General features: G+C 33.6%; 1 protein-coding gene across 1 annotated transcript in view; it reads right to left on the reverse strand.

Annotated features, from left to right (window-relative positions):
* Window positions 1-3156: 3156 nt before the first annotated feature.
* The window catches only part of LOC143239527 (lachesin-like), a 275854-nt gene continuing 261775 nt past the window's right edge, over window positions 3157-17235 (reverse strand). The window contains exon 12 of the mRNA XM_076480683.1: window positions 3157-6056. Within this exon, the coding sequence (XP_076336798.1) occupies window positions 5980-6056 (77 nt within the window). The 3' untranslated portion in view covers window positions 3157-5979. The remainder of the gene's footprint in view (window positions 6057-17235) is intronic.

Consider the following 17235-nt stretch of genomic DNA (forward strand, 5'->3'; position numbering starts at 1 on the left):
ATTTACTTAATATACTAGCTTAGCCTAACCAAACTTCCTACCATTAATTTGACAAGAAAAAAGAATTTAAAATGAAAAATTATTTTTACTTTTCTTAACTACATCTGAGCTAATGAAATTAATAATTACTATATAAACTACAATATTCTTATAGAAAGTCATATTTCACCTGATTTTAATAAAATGCCTTTTTAACTTTTAATAATCCATCCTGAAAAATCACGAGAAATTAATTGGGTTTTACAAGTAAAACTTAGCAAAAAACACACTAGTTCTTCAGTGATTTGTTGTTTAAATTATTTCATAATTACGGTATTAAGTATTTAAACACTTAAAGTTAAATTTCTATTGTCTATACGCTCAGAGGGGATCGTTTTGAAATGGTTGTAAAAAGTGAATCTCAGATTTATCATACGATAGCTTATTTCATCTATTTTGTGTACTTAGGTAGATGAAAGTTGTATTGATTTTAAATCACATACAGACTGGTTTGTGAATGGAATATGCTATCATATAGTTAAAATTTGTCAACTATTTTTACAGTTGAAGTTTCTATCTCCGTAAACATGTTTTATTAAATAAAGTATATTTTGATTTGTGGTTCTTCATTTAAAGCATAGAAATTTACTATAATATTTACTCACCCATAAGTTATTAGTCATTTTTTTAGTTTTAATAATATCTGACACTTAACCATGTGGGTACACACTTTGTCATGTTGTATTACATAGAGAACTATCTTGGACTTACAATGTGTCTTGAGCGTAATACAGTGGTCTGAGTTACAAGTTCTTAAAACTCAAATTTTTTTAGTATTTTGTTACTTTTCAATATTTTTTAGATATTTATTTATGTACAAGCATAAAATTATAGTATAACAAAATGTTTTAGCTTCGTGAAACCAATCATAATCTTTAAAAAAATTGCAAAGTTTGTAACATATACACGTTAAATTAGGTTTTGAAAAGGGTGAACCAAATATGGTGTTCCTCAAGCTATTTTAGACAGTTTGTATTTCATATTTCAAGATAAAATAGAGCCAGTTTCGTTGCATATAATGATAAATGCATAAATTTTATGATGTAAAAAATACTAAAAATTTGTTTTTTGGGGGGAATAAGTTAGTTAGCTTAAGCTTACACAAACTAAATAACAAAATACGTTTTTGCTTGGGACTAGAAAAACCTTAAAGCTGATTTGGGAAATAATTAGCAGTGAAAATTGATGTGAAAGTGTTTTGCCAATTAGCAAAGACTTGATTAATAGATTCAATTAATCAGTTTTTCAATTATTACCTCAAGACATTTTATTCAACTAATCTGGGATATCTGTTATTAACCTTGAATACAATATAACATGATCAATAACTAATATTAATTTACCGATAGATATTGAAATGAAATAAATGAAACACGGGTATTAATAGTGATTAGTATTTAATGTTATAATTAAAAATTTCTTACTGTTGTAACTGTGATATAATGATTAAAAATTATAAACCGTGATGATTCATTCTGAGCACTAAATCTGTAACTTAACCAAGCCCAGACTGGCAATCAATCCTGGACGAGTATTATCAGGAAAATAGCTAAATCTTCCTATAACATATTAGAACAGTAGATGTGGATTAGAGCATTCATCTCGTGAAAACGAAATACCAATAACTTCTTTCCACTTTACTTTACCTAATTAATATCTTCCAACTGTTGGCTAAAAGTATATTGCTTCATTTTTTGTTTCAAAGTGTTAAATATAAAACACATAAGAAGACAGTCTTGTGCCTCCTTTTACTTGCACCTGGAAAGTGAAAAGATGGTTCAATTGTAATAAATATACTCTATGCGGATGTGACCATGATGGAATATCCGTTGAAAGGTTGCCAAGGAAAATTCATTAACTTTTCCAGGTATAGCAACAATAAAAAGTACACAATAAAGCCTAAGTAAACCACACCAAAAACTAATTTTACATTTTAATTAATTAAAATATCTTGAGCATATTTACCATCTTTTCACACTTAATAAACTCTAAGGTTTTAACATCTAAAAGGATTGTAAAGGCTAGTGATGTGTAATATGATATAGATATGATGACATAAATAAACTTTATGCAAATATCAAATGTGTTTGTTTTAATAACTTAATAATACGTGTAATAAAGTACAATGCAAGTTATGAAGCTAAATATTTTAGACAGTATATAATTAATTAAATAATATAAAATAACAACGACTTAAGAAAGTCATCAAGCATTTTAAGAAGCAAAATAAAAAATTATTATATAACAGACCATTTTAAAATATGATTATATTTGAGATATTAAAGTTATCACACTTCATCATGATAAGGTATGAGCAGTAACAAACTTTGTACGTTGTTATGGGAACAAAAAATAAAATTGAAGCAAATTTCAGGTTGAAGTTCAATGCCAATATTTATTTTAACTTATAGAGGGATATATGTGAGTAAAACAATAATATAATATGAAGATAAATACATAGGCAATTCTGAATAATATAATAATTATCTGTACTATATGTTACAAGTAAATACGTTTATCTGCAATTATCGTACGTAATAAAAGTTAGTAAACTCAATATAATTATCAAAATAAATTCATATACGTATACTGATTTTAAAAACATCTCCGCTATTCTTCTGTCAAATAAACATCATATATATATATAAGAACTGCATGTTCCTACACTATGTATTATATGGTATTAGCTGTAGATACAAATAATGTATTTTATAGATGATGCAAAGGTAAATATCTATAAATGAATAATAATTTTCTTTAGTAAATGGACGTTGAAATTGACAGAAATTGAGCATGTAAAGTAATGGTTACATTCAGCACCAAGATATGATCTGGATAGTGATAATTTATTATATATATATATTGAAATTATCCATTTTAAGTTAAGATGGTGATAGAAAGCTTTACGAAATGAACGAAATATGAAGTTAAAGCTGGTGGAGTATATATATATATATGTCTCACACGAAAAATTATATGTTTAAAATTAAAGATTGCAAGAATTTTTATCGTAAGGAAAAGATAATATGTTCAGTGTAATTTTTTAAACTCTAATATTAAATCTGATTTCAAAATTAACAAAGAAAGAAATACAATTTTTTTTTTCAGTTACTCGCAGTTTGAGACAAGGTAATATTTGGAGGTGATACATTATTAAATATAGATTAAATACTTCCATTGGATGGATATGCAACTAATACTGTTCAGCAGATTCAATGACACAAAATATGATTGTTTCTCACTAACGTAAGCTTACATCATCTAATCATGGTTATTTGATAGTTTGGAAAACTGAATAGAAATAATGAAATGAAATTTATTTCGAAAATAAAATAATTGAAATAAAAAACATCAAATATTTTGTAAGATGTATATTTTATTGAATACCAATTTTATTTGCTATTATGCAAAATATTCGTCAGCTTAGTAATTTAATATATGTCGAATCTGAAGAATAACCTCATGGCCAAGCATTCACCTACTTTCAAGTTATTAGAAATGGTTAGTGAATTGTTAAACACTTATTTTCTGGAATAATAAAGAATATGAGGACAGCTTTTCCCAGCCATTAGATTTGTTACTACTTAAAAATATATAATACTAGTTAAATCTTCTTAATAAAGACTATCTAGTCATTTGGGTTTTACGTCCATATAAAAGTAAACATCCAAATAAACGTTTTCATTTAGTGGGTTTTAGGTTCCTTATAAATGTAAACATTGAAACAATAGCTTTCATTTAGTGGGTTTTACGTCCTTTTAAATGTAAACATTAAAACAATAGCTTTCATTTAATGGGTTTTACGTCCTCATAAATGTAAACATTAAAACAATAGCTTTTGTTTAGTGGGTTTTACGTCCTTATAAATGTAAACATTGAAACAATAGCTTTCATTTAGTGAGTTTTACATCCTTGTAAATGTAAATATTAAAACAATAGCTTTCGTTTAGTGGGTTTTACGTCCTTATAAATGTAAACATTCAAATAATAGCTTTCGTTTAATGGGTTTCATGTTCCTATAAAGGCAAACATTTACACAACAGATTTAGTTTTATGAGATTTATCTCCTTATGAAGATAAACATTAAAACAAATGTTTTAAAATTAGTTCACACATTTGTATGGAAAGCTCACTTTTGATTGCTTTGTTGTTGAGGATGATTTCCTAGCGCCAACCACATGGAATTCAGGGTTTCAGCCTCTAAATCTTTAAACTTACCGCTTACCTACTGGTGGGGCACTTTTTGATTAATTCGTACAAGAGAAAATTGCTGGTAAAATTTTTCTTTGGTTGTTTTTCAATTTTAATTATGGATTAAATGTTACATGGAACAATAATTTTTAAATTTGTTTCTCAGATTATTTTAGGTAGTTTAGAGATTTTCTTTCAAAGGACCTGATTTGAAGTTGTAACAACATCAAGTACTCTCAAATATATTTATGAAAATAATCATATTAAAATAATAATTCCATCTGGCTTATTTTAAGCTCTCCATTCTATTATTATATCGTATTATATTTTGTAGTTTAAGCCTATTAACAAGTAAATAGAATCTCTTGTAGACATTTATGCGAAAGTATTTTGGCGGTAACGTAACGGCGAATCTTTAGTTAATGACTTGTTTTGAGAACATTTAATAGTGCAGTTAATATTAACAACCGCTATTATTTCGGCACTTCTAAAGTAATAACGATTAAACGTTAAAACTGTAGTTGCTTAAATACTGTATCAATGCCATCACGTTCATGTTAACAGATGTAATCTCGCTTTTCAAACTGATATTACAGGTGTTGATACATACGTATATGAATATGGCTGAGTAATATGTGGAAAGTCTAATTTGTTGCTCACGCTGTCTGGAGTGTGTAAACGGTACTAAAGTGCATTTGTCGATTAGTTTCAGTATTAAGCATCTAGTATAAAACAGATATTTATGAACATTAACAGCTAGTATCCTTTGACTTCATGTTATAAAGCAACTTTTTTATGTTAAAATCCTCTTAGAATAAAGTTAACATTTAAGACAACTGCCGGTATCTTATCTGACAATCAAAGAGAAATTTCAAAATATATTAATAAAATTATGTATATGTCATCAATAACTTGTAGTAATTTGCTTAGCAGAAGCAATTATGGTTGTCTGAAGGTCAGGTTAATGTACATTAACACACAACATTAGAAAGGGTTAGGCTTCCTTTACCTTGACCTTTTGGTATCAAACAACATCAACACTTTTTGAGCAGTTTTTAGCGAACACCACAATAAAAACAAAAGCACTGAATAAATCCTAGTCTTCCAAGACATTCAAAGTAAATGTGTTTTTTTTCTTTTCTATATCACTCTGACATTAAATATAATCCAACTTTACACAGGTACAGTTGAGTGAAACTTATTTCTTAATAAGCTCACAATAGAAGATAGAATAATTATTCATAAACAGCGAGTTTATGGCTTCGAATGATAAAATGATTTCCTATGTATGTGTCTTCCATTTATCTGTTTTATAGTCTAAACCTATTAATAATCGAAACAGTGAATGTTCAGTAGGCTAGAAAGAGGCAAGTTAACTAAAGTAAAAGCAATGGAGTTAATTAATGAACATGTTAAAGCACTTTTACCTTTTTATAAATAACAATATACATAATTTATAAACAGTTAATCATATACTATACAATGACCACTGTTTTTTATATTTTAGCAAGTTCAGTCCTGCAGTTTCAGTTTCCTTTCTTGTCAAAGTGATTATATTCTCAGTGACGTAACTTGGTTCATAATTATCGATTACATCTGTGTTGATATTCAAAGTGAATGTTGAACAAATCGAAAGAGTGGTGATGATAATGGATAAGAGAGAAAGCCATCGCTGTATGTATGACATGTAAGAAATATTTAAAGGAAACACAGATACAGCATTCTTCAATAAGGATATTTATCCAGTAATTATAGTTGAAGATATTGATGTTGGAGAAGGTAGATCCAGCTAAATAACAGCTGGAGAAGCGGGATCGGTCTCGTGCCTAAAACAAGGAAAGAAAGAAGGGGTTTCATCAGTGATGTAACAATACTTAATTAAGAAGTAAATCGGTATTTTACATTTGAAGAAAATAGGTTGATTATATATATGTATATACTTAAATATTTCTAAAGAATCATACAAAATCTATATAATTATTTATTTTATTCTTTAAGAAGATTAACATTGGTCGATGATATGCAGCGGATTCAAACTTTTACACATAAGAAAGAACAAACAGACTCTATATGTACAAAACTCCTGTCACACCAAACATGATCAGCCTTTCAGCCGTGGGGACATTATAATGTTACGATCAATTCCACTATTCGTTGTCAAAAGAGTAGCCCAAGAGTTGGCAGTGGGTGGTGATGACTAGCTGCCTTCCATCTAGTCTTACACTGCTAAATTAGGGATGGTTAACACAGATAGCCCTTGTGTAGCTTTGCACGAAATTGAGAACAAACAATTTTTCTAAGTATCTAACTATCATGCAAATGCTATTTCTTAACCTTACGACTAACGTTTTATGCAAGTCGCATGGTATAATTTGTCACATACACTTCTTTGTCCTCTAACTTCAATGATGTAATGGCTGAATTACAACTAATACCGTCTTGACCAAAATGTTTGTACGCTTAGAGTAGCTATTAAGTAAATGCGAGAAGTAACATAGAAGGTAACGTACGATCGGACAAACATGTACGAGTTCTTATTCTAGTCTGTATACGTTGTCTTGAGTTACTTGAGTGTAGAGCCATGGGTCGTCACATGTCAAACGTTTTAGAACAGGGGTTCCCAACCTTTTGGCACTCGCGACCCCTTACCTAAAAGTTTGAAACCCATGTGACCCCTACTTAGGGCTTACTATCAGCAGCTTAATTTTTCTTTTATTTTCTGTGAAGGAGAGGGAAAGAAACATCTAAAAAGATATTTAAAAATTCTGTAATTATTTATTAGCAAATTAAATCACATTGGTCCAACCTGAATTCACAAAAAGAACATATATTTCTTTAAATAATATTAACATAGGTTTGAACAGCTATCCAACCCAGCTAGTGAGATGCCTGATGTTGCATTTCAGCAGCAAGCTTTGAAATTCGTGGCCAAGCGTTTGATAGAGCCAGTCTCATGTCATCTCCAACATCCAATCTGTTCCTATTCTTTGTTTTTATATTGACAAGAGTGGAAAATCCTGCCTCATACAAGTAGGTAGAAGCAAATGGAACAAGGACACGTAAAGCTATCATGCTGACTTTGGAGTATGACTGATACATAGCGCACCAGAACTGAGTCACGGATTTCACCTTGAAGAGATCACGAGCTGAAGAGTCGTTCCTTAGATCCAGAAATTCATCTTGGATATCATCTGGGATGCTGGATACATCAAGTTCAGTACAAAATGGGTTCCTTACCAGGACCTCCTGTTCCTGTGATAGCTCAGGGAAGTAACGCTCGACTTCCTTTTCTAGAGACTGAAGATGTTCGGTAATCTCATCCTTGAGGAACTGATCCAGTTGGATCTGAGACTCATCCGTCACTCCACAAAGTTTTTCAAACATAGCGATGTTTCCAAGATTGGTTTTTTGACGCCAGTTCTGCAGTTTGGAAACAAAGGCCCGAAGACTATCTTGAAAAAGGAGAACATGTGTTTCCCTTCCTTGAAGCTTCAAATTGAGCTTGTTCAGCTGGTCAAAAATGTCGGCTAGGTACGCAACCCTTTTATTCCATACTTCATCTTCAAAGTGAGCTACAAGATCTTTCCTTTCTTGCGTCTCCTGGAATAGCTTTATTTCATCTTTCATTTCAAAGACACGATTAATAACGTTTCCTTTCGACAACCAACGTACTGCTGTGTAGAAGAGAAGGACTTCGTGGTCAGCATTCATGTCTTTTCATAGTTCTTTGAATAGGCGAGTGTTGAGTGCTTGAGTCTTCACATAATTTACAATTTTGATTACAGATTCAAGCACTTCCTGCAGAGAGGCAGGGAAAGTCTTACTGGCGAGAGCATATCGTGTTCTGGATGTTTCGTCTCGAGATGACGCTTGAGTTTTGATGGTTTCATTGACTCTGCACTCAGGACAGCATGGCACAAAACACACTGTGGTTTCTCGATGCCGTCGTTGGCGAGCACAGTGGTGAAGCCAATGTTGAGGTAGCATTCTGAGTAACTGCGACGTTTAGCCATGGACACAACTCACCTCTACTGCTTACTTATCTCCTTGTTAAAATAAAATAAAAATGTTGAATAATGAATGCTTTGGCAACTGTAGATCTTACACTGACTACTTGTGGAGGGTGCAGGTAGAGTAATGATGGGGTAAGTATTGGGAGGGAAGGGAGCGTGGCCAGTCGCGCGATTCGTCATCCACCAATCAGCAACGGACATGTGACTCACGTGTCGACAGCGAGCACACACACACTTAACCACAGCTAAACAGACACACAAGCATACGCACATGCGCGTGCACTCACATACTCGCTACTCACTAGTACACACATACATACAGTTGCAGACACATACACATTAACACAGGCACATTCACTCACAGACACGCATACATACACCCATAATATCACCTAATGACATTGAACTAACGTAGCACACGTTTTGCTTTGCACCGAAACAAAAAAAATGTAAGAGCATGAAAATGTAATTGATGAAATAAAATTAGTGTTATCCCAAGCTACTTGTAACAAGGCTTCGCGACCCCCCCAGGGGATCGCGACCCATCGGTTGGGAACCCCTGTTTTAGAGCATCAAATTGTTCGACTGTACAGAAATGGTATGAAGCAAACAAACATTGCCAGACCAGTAGGGTACTCTAGTGTACTGTATCCAGAATCCTGAAACGTCATTGGACTACAGGAAACGTTGTTCCAGGAAAGTCTACTGGTAGACGTCAAACAACTACTGCCCGAGATGACCATGTTGTGATCTGTTTAATACGTCAAGGTCGAAAGAAATCTTGCAATACCTTACGACAGGAATTGTTGGAACACGTTCAATCCAAGATTATTTTTCAAGAAGAGCTATCGGCAAATTGATATTAACCAGAATTCACCACCGTCACCTTGTCTAACTGTAAGTTGGCATGTCATTTTTCTAGATGAATTCTGTTCTCAGCTAATTCATGCTAATGATAGAACTTATTTTCATAGTTTGTCTAGAGAACAGACGAGGTAAGATTACCTTTTCCAGAGGAAGCACTCAAGAGATGGTGTAGTACATATTTGGGGAGCTATTCATCATGGTAGAAAAAACTACTCTTCATATCTTCTAAAGAAGCGTCAATGGCTTCTATACAGACATTACATGGAGATGATATTTCTGCCATATGCTATGGCAAGCTCTGGAAACACCTTTGTGTTCTGAGATGGCAATGCTACTGCCTACAGTGTGCATACTGTACAGAATTATCGTGACTAGATCGTGACTAATCACAAGATTGCTATGGCCAGCAAAGTTTCCAAACAGTAATACATTAAGAATTGAGCCGGAAAATTGCCAACCATGATCCTAAACCATCTACTGTAGATGAGCTCCCGCGCCTTCTAGTGACAAGCTCGGATAAAATCGCGATGAATAATATCAACAATCATATCTCCACATGGCACAAAGTTTTATGAAGGTTATTGGCCATAGCTATATCTATTTTCGCTTATTGAAATATATGTTTTAAATGAGTGATAGTAATTTTATTTTGGACACATTGTGCTGCTGAATATTAATAATAAAAACAAAGGAACACCATGAAGAACCCTTGATGGTAGATGTGTCAAAGAAATCAGTCAGCTGACATAACTATTATGGTATTTATACTTTTTTGTGCTTACAAAAAACATGTGTTTTTTGGTTTTTACTGATAATTTAATTTCAGACATTCTACTGAGTGTTATTTGTTAAACGCCAGTGTTTATAAGGTATTTACTTAATTACTGCTCCCAGTGGCACATTGGTATGTCTGCGGGCTTATACTGGTAGAAACCGGGTTTCGATACCCGTGGTGTATCTTTGTTCATAATAACAAAGCAAACAAATTTTTAAAGCACACATTTATGTTTGGAACACTACTTCGTTAGCTGTTTTATAAGTTACTTCTGTGTTAAGGTATTATATTTGTACAATATAAAGGTGTAAATAATTAAAAATGAGAAAGACGAAACATGACGATAATATTGGTCGGATTATGTGTGTTATACATGTAATTCACCAACAAGTGTTTACAAATTACGTTATATTGGCACTCAGCTTTTTCAGGACCAAGCGTAGTCGCTAAAGAATATGAAAACATGCTTCGTAAATATATGGCATAAAAATATATGAAGGCAACATTGGTTGAATACGTAATGTAACACATAACTCTTTCACTTTGAATATACTATTATTTCACATGCGTTCAGAATACTCTTTGTGGTGAACCGTTTCTTTCATTTTTGTGTGTATGTACGTATGCATTTATTTATAAATTCACCCAATGTACTTTGATGTTTTCTAACCTCAATAATGTCCTATTCAGAAGTTCAAACTACATTGATACATCATAAATATATCTTTCTCACATCAAAATAAGTATTACTAATACAAACGACCGCAAGATCCAGTTATAAGTACTCCTTTCAACATGTTTATGGCACTCTTTATTCAGATATATGCAGCTAAAGCTTTTAACTTTTTATAAGTCATTTGTGCCCCAGTATGAGGTTCGTTTTCAAGCAATAAAAAATTCATGAACCTTGACTTATGTTGATTATATTTCACGAAATAGAAAAAAAAATAGAATTTTGAATCATATTAGGTGGCGCTGCAAGTGTTGTTTTTTTTTCTCGTTCTTTTCCAAGATGAGAAAAGGTCGTGAAAACCTAAATGTGATACTGTCCAACAGGTGCATGTCGAATGAGTCACTTTCAAGTTTACTTTTCTCATATTCCGGATTGTATGATCAGTGGAAATCTTGGTTGGAAGATGTAGAAGTGTAAGAATATTTACATTTGTAACCTTAATCAAAAAGTTGTGTCGTAGTCTTATTAGTTTCAGGGCACAATTTTCAGAACTGTATAAAATCTCCAAGAAGTTAATGTACAGGTTTTAATTTTTTTTTCATAACAAAAACAGGTTATTTCTATATGCTATGAGTACACTAAATACAAAATTTCAGTTGTACGTTGGCCCAGCATGGCCAAGCGTGTTAAGGCGTGCGACTCGTAATCTGAGGGTCGCGGGTTCGCATCCCTGTCGCGTGAAACATGCTCGCCCTTTCAGCCGTTGTGGCGTTATAATGTGACGGTCAATCCCACTATTCGTTGGTAAAAGAGTAGCCCAAGAGTTGGCGGTGGGTGGTGATGACTAGCTGCCTTCCCACTAGTCTTACACTACTAAATTAGGGACGGCTAGCACAGATAGCCCTCGAGTAACTTTGTGCGAAATTCAAAAACAAACAAACAAACAGTTGTACGTTAATTCTATAAAGTGTTGCATTACTTGTATATTAGAGGGTATACAAACATAAAACTTAAGTTTGATGGAAAGTATGAAGTAATGTCTCCCCCCCTCCAGTTACACAGCGATATGTTTGCGGACTCACACTGTTAGAAACCGGGTTTCGATAGTAGAGGTGGCCATATCACAAACAGTCCATTGTGTAGCTTTTTGCTAATTCCAAACAAACAAAATGAAGTAGTGTTACACAAGGTATTGTGAATGAAATAAAAGTGTACAGTTTTATAATCTCAGGATATCTACTTTGTAAAAATAAAAAATAAACCTTTTCTGTCAATAGAACACTGAGAATTACATAGTAATTATAATGAAAACTACGTAGTGACGGTTGATATCTTAAACTATACTTATTCTGTAGTAGGGGGCAAATTTTCATCAGTGGTATTTAAACAAAAAGGATTTTATTCAGAAAAGTTTGGACATGGGGCAGCGTTTTAATGCTGTACACCTAAACATATTTCCTTGTAAAGTATTGTTTTGTTTCGAATTTTGCACAAAACTATAAGAAGGCTATCTGCGCTAGCCGTCCCTAATTTAATAGTGTAAGACTAGAGGGAAGGCAGCTAGTCATCACCACCCACCGCCAACTCTTGGGCTACTTTTTTACCAACGAATAGCGGGATCGACCATTACATTATAACGCCCCAACGGCTGAAATGGCGAGCATGTTTGGTGTGATGGGGATTCGAACCCGCGGCCCTCCGATTACGAGTCGAGTGCCTTAACCACCTGGCCATGCCGGGCCTACTTACAAACTCACATTGTGGCGAGCATATTTGGTGTGATGGGGATTCGAACCCGCGACCCTCCGATTACGAGTCGAGTGCCTTAACCACCTGGCCATGCCGGGCCTACTTACAAACTCACATTGTGGCGAGCATGTTTGGTGTGATGGGGATTCGAACCCGCGACCCTCCGATTACGAGTCGAGTGCCTTAACCACCTGGCCATGCCGGGCCTACTTACAAACTCACATTGTGGCGAGCATGTTTGGTGTGATGGGGATTCGAACCCGCGACCCTCCGATTACGAGTCGAGTGCCTTAACCACCTGGCCATGCCGGGCCTACTTACAAACTCACATTGCTTTTGTGTTTGTACTTCTTCTCTGCTCCGATAGTACATTATATTTCGCACTGAAAGTTATTAGAACTAAACACTTAATGTTCACAATAATTAATTTAAGAATAAACTTGATATGCAAATTAAAATAATAATTTTAAATAGGGAACTTTCTATATAACCATCCTTTTCAGTACTGGTATTCGTAAAAGTAATATTTTAACACGTTTTTAAAATGCCCAGTAAATAATCATGTGCACCTGTCAAAGAAGTGGAAAGCGAAACTTCCGTTCGTAATAAATTACAGATTCCAAATATATGCGGTTAGTGGACAACCTGTCTGCTTGACCGAATGCCACAAAATTATATATCTAATTTAATTACATCTAGCAATATTAAAGATAACTTTAATCTGAGGATTAATATTACAAAATGCCCAGTAGCATAGCGGTATGTCTGTGGATTTGCACTACTACAAAATGCGTTTCGATACTCGCGTTTTGCAGAGCACAGGTAGTCCATTCTGTGACTTTGTGCTCAACTACACACAATAATACTATAAAATCGTAAGTCTACGTTATTTGTTTTTAAGAAACAGATTGTAGGTTTTTTTCTAGAAAAACATTTTCTACGGTTTGGTTGTATAGTTTTATCATGAAACTAGATAATCCACATTTCAGATACAACTTAAATATGTTACTTCTTTTCTTCTTAGTAAACTATTTGATTCAAAGGCTCTTTCGTGACCTTAAGTGCTTGCTTGTGATAGTAACACTCTTCAAGTTGTTTTTCCTCTTTTTGTTTTGTTCTTCAGTCTCTTTACTTCCATCTTAATCTTCCTAAGCCACTGAAGCTCATCCTTATTCTAGTTTAACTCGACCTTCTAAGTATAAGTCATACCTTATTCTTTCTCGTAACCATTGATCTGTAATTTTTCCAAAATATGTAAGAAACGTGATACGTGGAGTAATATTTACTTGGTTAAATCATAATAATATAAATTATTCTTCTTTTCGTCTGCTCTTTTGCTCGGTCCTTAAGCAAAGACTCCGTTAACGTGACTATCTGTTAACAACAATCATTTCTAGCACATCAAGAACGTATGAAGATTAATTAATGCTGTTTCTCTACCAGATACGTTTCTAAGTTCTTGATGTGTTTCTCTTCCATTTATAGTAATTTTGAACATATTCTGTTAAGTATGGCTCTCGTAATTACTAAACGTTGCTCTGTTAACCCTGAATATTGTCTCCCATCGTTTTATTTATTTCTGCGCTGGACTGTCTAAAAACTGAGATTCTTGTCGAAAAATTACGACCGAATCGGTCTTCTAACATTATTAATTCTGTAAACTGATTCCGATTTGAGGAATAATCAAACTTCAAAGTGTTCTAAGTTTCATTAAACATCCAATATCATTCATCAGTTAATTTTCCTTCTGACGACTAGGCTATTTACATTACAAAAGCTATTAAACAAGCCATTTAGATATCTATTCTAATTAGACTCGCTCTAGAACTTTCGGAAATTGTAAAATTATTTTAGATTGTAGAACTTTTATCCGAACTAGCGTGAACTTGAAACTAATGGTTAACCATTCTTTATGACGAGAAACCCACTTGAAATAAAAATATATCTCAGAACGGCTGGTATGGGTATTAACATTTTTATTGATAAGAAGAGAACATGTTTCGACCTTCCTAGGTCATCTTCTTAACTTCTGTAGATTTAATAAATGAGAGATATTTTGTTTTTCCTTAAGTAACGGTTTACATTAAAACTACCTAAACAAAATGCAAACTGCTTTATTAAAATAAATATTTATTGCTTAATTTTTCCAGTCTTATAAACACATAAACAGTTCTATCTGTTTGTCGCATCTTGGTGCTATCAATAGCATTGCGGTAAGTTTGTGAACTTATAAAGCTAAAAACGAGGTTTCGATACCCATGGTTGGCACAACACAGATAGCCAAGCGTGTATCTTTGTGCTTAACTGCAAACAAAAAAAAACACAGCTTACTATAAAGATGATTCATTATTTTTGTCTCTGTGTGTCAGCATTCATCATTCAGCTTTTGGCAGGCTCGAATGCCGTAATGTTTTGGACTGGAAACTAATAATGTACATGGACTTTTTGTTCTAGAATCTTACAAAAAGAGGTGTACATGGACTTTTTAAAGTTACTACTGTTTAGGTTCCATAAATGGTAATGTCATTAAAGTTACAACTTTTTATGTTCCATAAAGGGTAATGTCATTAAAGTTACTACTGTTTAGGTTCCATAAATGGTACTGTCATTAAAGTTACTACTGTTTAGGTTCCATAAATGGTAATATCATTAAAGTTATTACTACTTAGGTTCAATAAAGTGTAATGTCATTAAAGTTATTACTGTTTAGGTGGAACCTAGGGTGATGTCATTAAAGTTACAACTTTTTATGTTCCATAAAGGGTAATGTCATTAAAGTTACTACTGTTTAGGTTCCATAAAGGGTAATGTCATTAAAGTTACTACTGTTTAGGTTCCATAAATGGTACTGTCATTAAAGTTACTACTGTTTAGGTTCCATAAATGGTAATGTCATTTAAGTTATTACTGTTTAGGTTCCATAAAGGATAATGTCATTAAAGTTATTACTGTTTAGGTTCCATAAATGGTAATATCATTAAAGTTATTACTACTTAGGTTCCATAAAGGGTAATGTCACTAAAGTTACTACTGTTTAGGTGGAACCTAGGGTGATGTCATTAAAGTTACTACTGTTTAGGTTCCACAAAGGGTAATGTCGCTAAAGTTACTACTGTTTAGGTTCCACAAAGGGTAATGTCACTAAAGTTACTACTGTTTAGGTTCCACAAAGGGTTATGTCACTAAAGTTACTACTGTTTAGGTTCCACAAGGGTAATGTCATTAAAGTTACTACTGTTTAGGTTCCATAAAGGGTAATGTCACTAAAGTTACTACTGTTTAGGTTCCACAAAGGGTAATGTCACTAAAGTTACTACTGTTTAGGTTCCACAAAGGGTAATGTCACTAAAGTTACTACTGTTTAAGTTCCACAAAGGGTTATGTCACTAAAGTTACTACTGTTTAGGTTCCATAAAGGGTAATGTCATTAAAGTTACTACTGTTTAGGTTCCATAAAGGGTAATGTCATTAAAGTTACTACTGTTTAGGTTCCATAAAGGGTAATGTCATTAAAGTTACTACTGTTTAGGTTCCACAAAGGGTAATGTCACTAAAGTTACTACTGTTTAGGTTCCACAAAGGGTAATGTCACTAAAGTTACTACTGTTTAGGTTCCACAAAGGGTTATGTCACTAAAGTTACTACTGTTTAGGTTCCACAAAGGGTAATGTCACTAAAGTTACTACTGTTTAGGTTCCACAAAGGGTAATGTCACTAAAGTTACTACTGTTTAGGTTCCACAAAGGGTAATGTCCATCATGTCAGTTTAAATTCAATGCTTATCAACTCAAATTAATGCTACCGTCAATCAACATCTTTTTAAGTCAACATTAACCAATTTTTCCCAAAAAACTAATATATATCAGTTACTTTTATACAGTAAAGCGGCTTGGATCTGTATGTCTGTTTGTTTGTCCAGGTTTCTGACATAGATCTTTATTAATTTGAAGGAATTTTGGATAAATCTCGAAGGGATTCTACAACTCATTACTTTATCCGTTTTTTTTATTTTTACGAATATAACAGCTATTTCAATTCCCCCTCCTACTACTTTGTGTGTTAAAGCCAACAAAGTGACGCACATCGTCCCATAATCATACGAAACCGACGAAACCGGTCACAGATATTTTTGCAATTTAAATCTGGTACTGAAAGTCTTTGTTTGATATGAAACGACATTGATGATACAGGAAACATTTTATTTTGTACCATACGATGGTTTTCTTTGATCCAGTTTTGTATTGGAAGGTCCTCCCATTGGTTCAGCAGTTAGCTTATAACTCTCAAAATCTGGTTTCGATACTTGTGATGGGCACAGTACAGATAGCTCATTGTGTAGCTTTGTGATTAATAGCAAACAAAATGTATGGAACGACAATTTATTTCTTAGTATAGACTGAGTTTTGTTCTACACCTCACGACAGTTTTCTTACTGGTTCAACCGGTGTTTGACTGCTTGGCAGTGACTAGTCAATAGTAATACAAAGAGTCAGCTTCTCCACAGTAACGAAAAACGAAAGTTAACTTATGGCATCTTACTACCTGGTGGGCCCAGCATGGCCAGGTGGTTAAGGCACTCGACTCGTATCTGTAGGTCGCAAGTTCGAATCCCCGTCACACCAAACATGCTCGTGCTGGCGTTATAATGTGACGGTCAATCCAACTATTCGCTGGTAAAAGAATAGCCCAAGAGTTAGCGGTGGGTGGTGATAACTAGCTGCCTTCCCTCTAGTCTTACACTGCAAAATTAGGGACGGCTATCGCAGATTGCCCTCGTCTAGCTTTGCGTGAAATTAAAAACAAATCAAACCACCTAGTGACGCTGTTGTCATTCAGGGGATTACTCTCTGTTATTGTTACCAGAAAATAAACTTAGTAAAGTGTTTTAATAAAAGTTATGTGGGCTTAATTACATTTTCTTTTTTACC

Source organism: Tachypleus tridentatus, chromosome 13, assembly GCF_004210375.1.
Source record: "Tachypleus tridentatus isolate NWPU-2018 chromosome 13, ASM421037v1, whole genome shotgun sequence".
Lineage (NCBI taxonomy): Eukaryota > Metazoa > Arthropoda > Merostomata > Xiphosura > Limulidae > Tachypleus > Tachypleus tridentatus.